The following is a 7500-nucleotide window of genomic DNA, read 5'->3' as shown; positions in this document are numbered from 1 at the left end:
GTCATATCTCAGGGTATACCTAGATGGCTGCTCCTCCCTTCCACTTATTATTGGTTAGTGTTTTGTGGGAGGGGAAAGGTATGATGCACTGAGGTTGGGAAGTGTTCTGGGAGGACTTGTATATCGGGGGGAATACCTGTTTGTTTTAACCCTTGTCTCCTGCCCTTTGCTTGTTTTGTCAGTATATTAGCCTTCTGCATTCCTCCAGCTTTCTGTGGCTGAGATAGGGTCCTGTGCCCTCATAGAATTTGGGGCTCATGTGCATTTGCTTTTTTTTTTTTTTTTAAGCATCACCTTTGTAACTAGCATGTGGCTTTAACTCTACAGACCAGGGGTCCCCACTTTTTAAACCATTGACCCCTTCATGGAATCCTTGATTTCTCATCAACCCTCAGGTATTTACCAAAAAAGAAAGAAGATATTGAGAATAATTAAGTAGATGTAAAATTTCCATATACATTAGTGAGGGGAACTGCACATCAATCCTACTTTCAATATACATCAGTAAGGAAAATCATACCGAGCCCAAAACTAAGAACGACAGCAATGTTTATCGACCCCATTTTGACCCACAGGCATTTAGTTCCTTCAACCCCCAGGGGTTGATATCAACCATTCTGAAAACTGACCATCACATTTCTGTTTTGCTCCCTCATTATTGTTGTTGTTTTGTTGTTATTCAATATTATTATTATTACTGTTATTATCGTCATCATCATCATCATCGTTGTTATTGTTGTTATAATTGTTATCATCGTCGTCATTGCCATCGTCATCGTCATCGTCATCGTCATCGTCATCGTTATCATCGTCATATATTATTATTATTATTATTATTATTATTATTATTATTATTATTATTATTATTATTATTATTATTATTATTATTATTATTATTATTATTATAACAATTATTATTATTATTATTTTATTATTATTATTTTATTATTATTATTTTATTATTATTATTTTATTATTATTATTTTATTATTATTATTTTATTATTATTATTATTATTATTATTATTATTATTATTATTATTATTATTATTATTATTATTATTGTTATTATTGTTATTATTGTTATTATTATTATTATTATTATTATTATTATTATTATTATTATTATTATTATTATTATTATTATTATTATTATTATTATTGTTATTTTTATTATTGTTATTATTATTATTATTATTATTATTATTATTATTATTATTATTATTATTATTATTATTATTATTATTATTATTATTACTATTATTATTATTATTATTATTATTATTATTATTATTATTATTATTATTATTATTATTATTATTATTATTATTATTATTATTATTATTATTATTGTCATTATTGTTATTGTTATTGTTATTGTTATTATTATTATTATTATTATTATTATTATTATTATTATTATTATTATTATTATTATTATTATTATTATTATTATTATTGTTATTATTATTATTATTATTATTATTATTATTATTATTATTATTATTATTATTATTATTATTATTATTATTATTATTATTATTATTATTGTTATTGTTATTGTTATTGTTATTGTTATTATTATTATTATTATTATTATTATTATTATTATTATTATTATTATTATTATTATTATTATTATTATTATTATTATTATTATTATTATTATTACTGTTATTATAATGATAATAATAATGATAATGATAATAATAATGAAACTACTACTACTACTACTACTACTACTACTACTACTACTACTACTACTACTACTACTACTACTACTACTACTACTACTACTACTACTACTACTACCACTACTACTACTACTACTACTACTACTACTACTACTACTACTACTACTACTACTACTACTACTACTACTACTACTACTACTACTACTACTACTACTAATTATTATTATTATTGTTATTATTATAATAATGATAATAATAATAATAATAATAATAATTATTATTATTATTATTATTATTATTATTATTATTATTATTATTATTATTATTATTATTATTATTATTATTATTATTATTATTATTGTTATCATTATTATTATTATAGTTGTTATTGTTTCGTGATTTTTTTTATTATTATGATTATGATTGTTTGCTGTTAACTATTCTGTGATTGTTTTTTTATCATTATACATTTGCATTTTGCAGATCTGACTCAGGACACTTATTTAATGTTTTAACTTTTATTATCAAGGGCCTTTACTAACATTATAATGATAGGCTGTCCTAAGACTGATTTTATGTTTTAGATTTGAAAATCAGGTGGCTAGAATAGTTTTAAAGAAAGTGATATTTAGATTTTTTAAGTTATTGACGTAGAGGTGAATTTTGTATTACAGGAAAATTCTGTGCATAAAACCAGTAATTTGCTGAGTGGCTTACAATGATGCAGTATTTTTGTGGGGTAAACAAAGATATTTAGCCTTAATGTAGAAACTAAACCCACCTCTTCTTGGAAGTCACTTAGCACTGTGCCCTGATTTAGGGGAGATTTTAAAATTTGTGATTAGTAAAGTGGAGCTAAATAATTCAGGTATTTAATTTTCAGCTTGCTGGTTAAGTGAGTAACATAGACTGTAATACTGACAAAACACTCAGTATGGGATGAAGTAGTGCAGAGCGGAAGAATTTAGAAGAACATTTAGTTTTTTTCAGATTTGCAGTTTCTAAGAGATAATAGATAAATGATTATAGGGATTAAAATTGCCTCTCCAAGGACAGGGCTTTATATTTAGGTTTCAGGATTGAAAAAAACATTTTGTCAGGTGGAAAAGGAAAAAGAGACCATCACTTTCACCATGATATTAGTTATGATAATCATTGATATAATTTTCTTTAATTGTCACATTTATCATTCTATCTCTACTTTCCCTACAGGATCTGCAATAACAATGGTCAGACAGCTGTCCAACTGGCCAATGCTTGTGGTTTCACTGATCTAGCCAATCATCTGCAGCAGTTACAAGGCAAACAAGGTAAGTTTTTTGTTTCCATTTTGAGGGTTGCTAAAATTTGTGAATCTTTTGCAATTAAGAGAAACAAATGAAAAGTTATTAGTTTCATAATGCTAGTAATTGTACCATTGGTATGTTTGTTTTTGAAATTCTTGGTAGTACTGATTCCAACTTATTATTTTGGTTATGTATATGATTTACATAACTTTTGTTTTAGTAATGCCAAGGTGAAACAGTGGAGGTTTTTCATGGAGGGGTCCCTGTTTCCATCACAGTTGGTTGAATACCGTTGAGGGGAGTTTGCTTTCCATGCTCTTCTAGGTGAGAAATTATCTGATTTGATCTTCTTAAATTTTCCCGAAAGAAGGTGGGATCTGAGTCACCTGGCTTGGAAATATTTGTTTTAATAAGTGTCTCAATTCTGCTTGTTGACCATTACTGCCTGCCCATGAAGAAAACATTAGAGGCATCCTATCTGCCTCGGATGTCATGGTGTTCACATGGTGGCCATCCTCACCCACTTCCATAGCTCAGTAAATGTGTGGTGTCATTCCATTTCAGCCACCTCTGCCAAGCCTTCTTAAGCCTCAGAGCTTGCAAAAAGGCTGGAAGGCTTAGTGGCATGAGCCACATGTATGATTTCATGCCATATAGGCTCTGATAAAGTCATGGTGTTCACATGGTGGCCATCCTCACCCACTTCCATAGCTCAGTAAATGTGTGGTGTCATTCCATTTCAGCCACCTCTGCCAAGCCTTCTTAAGCCTCAGAGCTTGCAAAAAGGCTGGAAGGCTTAGTGGCATGAGCCTCATGTATGATTTCATGCCATATATGCTCTGATAAAGTCATGGTATGTGACTTTGATACTGGATGTTTTAAATTATGGATTCATAATGCTGTTTTATTGGTTCCAGTCACCATGAAGCAAAGTCTGCATGATAGAAGGACCATAAACTGTGATCAGACTGAAGTAATAGAGGTAGTATATACTTATTCCTGGCATTATGGACATTTTCAACATGATATAACATACATGCTTGGCAGAGATAAAAGCTTCACACTGTCATTTGCATTTCATCATTGTATTACCAAGCATTCTTTTGTCTCCTGGTCTATGGATGAGATTTAGGATTGGTCTGTGAGGTGCTTGGTTTATGGCTCTGACCACAAAGCCTGGGCATGATATAGTGCTCCCCACTTGGCCTTGAGGACCTTCCAGTTCTACCAAATCAGCTCTCAAGAGAGTGGTAAGAATCCTATCTTGACATTCAGCTTCAGGACTCCTACCCTTGTGTGTTGGCATGCGGTAATTGATATGAGCTTATAGCAATGTCAATTTCTGCAGCTTATCCTGCTCTACACGTCATACATACATTGGTATCAGTACTGTCTCAGCTCTACAGGAGTTTGGTGATTTAGGGGAATGGGTATTTACTTTCAACAGTATGATTAAGCATCTTGCTACTGTGCTAGGCAGCCATAGCATATATTACTTGGTAAACTGAAACTCCCTTGTTATTGTTAGGCCTGCATTGTCATTGCTCCAGGATCACAGAGTTACATAGAGTAGAAGCACTGCAGTGTAGCAAGGACAGTGGATAAATCTTTGGGCACAAATTAATTAGATTCAGAAAATATGGTGAAATTATTAGACATGAAATCCTATTTTTTACAACTTTGCTTTATTTAGATATGCATATTGTACATGTAAGATGTTCCTACATACTCACAACTTGTTGTCTAGACTTCCACTCCTTATCCTCAGAAACTGTGGGTGACATGTATTTCATCTGTTATTATCACAACTCTTTCTGTTGTTGAGTTTAGGTTTGGTTTCTAATTCTTGATGTTGATACATAACTGGCATGATCTGTGTCACTCATGTTTTGCTTCCTTGCATTTACTCCCTTTCACTGCTTCCTGACTTACTCTTCCATCTAACCATAAGCTGGAGGCTGTTTTAGGAATAGCTGTGGTATTATGGAATACATTTGATTCCATTTTCTTATTTTTTTCTAGATAATGTTATTTAAAAAAAATGAAACTGGCCACTTTGTAAATATAACCATACAAATAATTTTATGGAAAAGATAATGATGGGGATGGTAATGTAATGATGATGATTAAAGAATATTGATAATAATAATATCAGTGGTAATGATGATAGTAATGATAATTATAGTAGTGACAAGGATGATAATAATAATGATAATAGTAATAGTAATGATGATAATAATAGTAATGATGATAATTATTATTATTTCTATAATGAAAAATCAAAGTAGTAATAATAAGAGAGTGATTATAGTGATTATAATGATAGTAATTATTAAAGTAATAATAATGACATTCTTAGATCCTTTCTTTTTCTCTTTAAATGATCACTGATCAAAGGGTTGTTCAACGTCTTCATGGCCTATGCCCTTTCGCTTTCACTTTGGCCTTTTAGTAATCTGCAGATGCCTCCTTCCTAGCTTACTTTTTTGCTTTTTGTTGTTTGTGTGAGGTCACATTATTCATAATTCATTTCATATAATGCATTTTACGCTTGTTACCCCTTGACAAAGTTGGCACTTGAAAACATGACCTGTTTTTACCACATTAGTCTTGAGGCTGTGGGAGCCCCCTCTATTAAATCTAAGTGAAGGAGCTTATTTGGACTCCTGATAGGATCCTTCCCCTTTGTCATTTAGGAAACCCCAATAATGTTGGCATGTGGTATGATCATAGCAAGATTGTAGATAGGAGGAATGCCAAGAAGGACCATCTTGAGTGACCTTTACTCCAGGATCAGGAATTTTCCCACTTTCACCATTATCTGTAAGAAGCTTAGGGTGGTCATGACTTTTTGGAATTATACTCCCCTCTCTGTCAGGAAAGATTGATTGAGAATCAGACTTCCTTCTCCATTTTTGTTTAAGCTGGTTGCCATAAAAAGTTAATGCAGAGGTCAAGACTTATTAATAGATACTGTTTATCTGTAAGAACTAACCCTTGTCACAATTTAACACATAAACCCAGATACAGTTCTGTAGTAGCTGCCAAGTTCTCTATAAGTATGAAGGTCAGCTTCAGATCCAATTTTTTTCCTATTATGGCTAGGGAGCTTTTTTTATACTGAAAGTAGTATATATGGTGGCATTTATGCAGATAAGATTTCATTGAATTCTATTAGAAATAAGAGAGTAGAAAATAAAGAAATATGCCAGTTTTCCTTTTGCTACTGCTCTGTAGCTATTTGGTAAATGTTCTTGCTTTGGTTGTAAAACACTACTAGTTTCATTAGTTTAGGTGCAATGGTTCTGTTTTGTTGTTACCCCCTTGCATGTTTTTCTTTTACAGTAAAACATATTGCCTGCTAGAAAATCACAAATTCAAATTTGTAAAAAATCATGAAAATCAAGCAAGAATTACCAGAACAGTAGCAACATAAATGAAAGTATTTTAGCCTAAATTGAAGTGGAGGAGGAGGAGGGCATGAAGCTCTCTCTTTGACAGGACACTACTAGACCTCATAGGCAGGTCTGGTGTGATGGTGGATGAAGTGTTGCCACTTAGTACTGATTTTTCATTTTTCAATTATAACAATAAAACTGGCTTAAAAAACAAAAAACAAAAATAAACATTAACATGAAGACATGTGCTACCACATCTGGTGCAAACAAAGAAACATCATTCTTATAACCCCACTATATCAGATTATAACCATGGTAAAATTCCCTAAATGTTGACACTTTGGGAGCATGTTGGCAACATGTAAAGCTAGATCAAGGAAAGTTTTTTGCAAATTTCGACAATTTCCAATTTTTTCATATTCTGAAGTGGACCATTGGCTTTAATGCTGGTGTTGTTTACAGTTAGAAATGGGTTTTGCATACTTATTCTTCACACAATGAAATGAATCCACAGAATTCAGAAACAGATGGATGCCTGTACAAAATAAAAAGTTTTTAAAAAGTCCTGGGTTCATTTTAGGTTTTATGTCATATCTACAGTGATATACTGTATAGATATTTGTGTATTTGTGTTTAAAAGTTATTATCCATCTGGTTGCTTCTCTAGGCAAGAGAATTAGGGATTTTATATATATTTTTAACAAATTTTAAATTTCTTGTAGTTAAGTTTAAACCCATTTTAGTGGATTGAATTGGTAACTTCAGTTACTTTCATACTTCTAAAATCAGTTTCTATCTATAAGAAATGAGAAAAATAGAATTAAACTCCCCACCATTAACTTCGTGTTGTGTTGTGATTTACTAATTGATAAATTTTTCCCCAGATGAAATGGCAGGAGCAAGTGGTATTACAAGGAGCATCCCAGCACATGGACTCAATGGTGGGGTCTTCCCTCCTTGCTCAAACTCTGCTCTCTTTACAAATACACTCTTGTCCCAGTCCACTAATGGCCAAGAAGCACCTGTTAAAAACAGTGCCCAATCCAATGGTCACATTCTTCCTAATGGCTTCCATTCATCTCCAGTAATTGCTAATGCTAATGGTCAGTTACCAAATCAAGTA

At 31.2% G+C, this 7500-nt stretch overlaps 1 protein-coding gene across 1 annotated transcript in view; it reads left to right on the top strand.

Annotated features, from left to right (window-relative positions):
* Positions 1 to 7500, top strand: part of LOC138864504 (ankyrin repeat domain-containing protein 10-like) — a gene marked incomplete at both ends in the record, with an annotated part of 9268 nt that overhangs the window by 1287 nt on the left and 481 nt on the right. Inside the window, 2 exon segments of the mRNA XM_070131665.1 lie at positions 2906 to 3003; positions 7262 to 7500. The exon segment at positions 7262 to 7500 is cut by the window's right edge and continues 481 nt beyond it. Coding sequence (XP_069987766.1) covers positions 2906 to 3003; positions 7262 to 7500 — 337 coding nt within the window.

The sequence above is a fragment of the Penaeus vannamei genome, chromosome 16 (genome assembly GCF_042767895.1).
Source record: "Penaeus vannamei isolate JL-2024 chromosome 16, ASM4276789v1, whole genome shotgun sequence".
Taxonomy (NCBI): domain Eukaryota; kingdom Metazoa; phylum Arthropoda; class Malacostraca; order Decapoda; family Penaeidae; genus Penaeus; species Penaeus vannamei.
The sequence above is the reverse complement of the archived record's forward strand: the minus strand, read 5'-3'. Positions and strand labels throughout refer to the sequence as shown.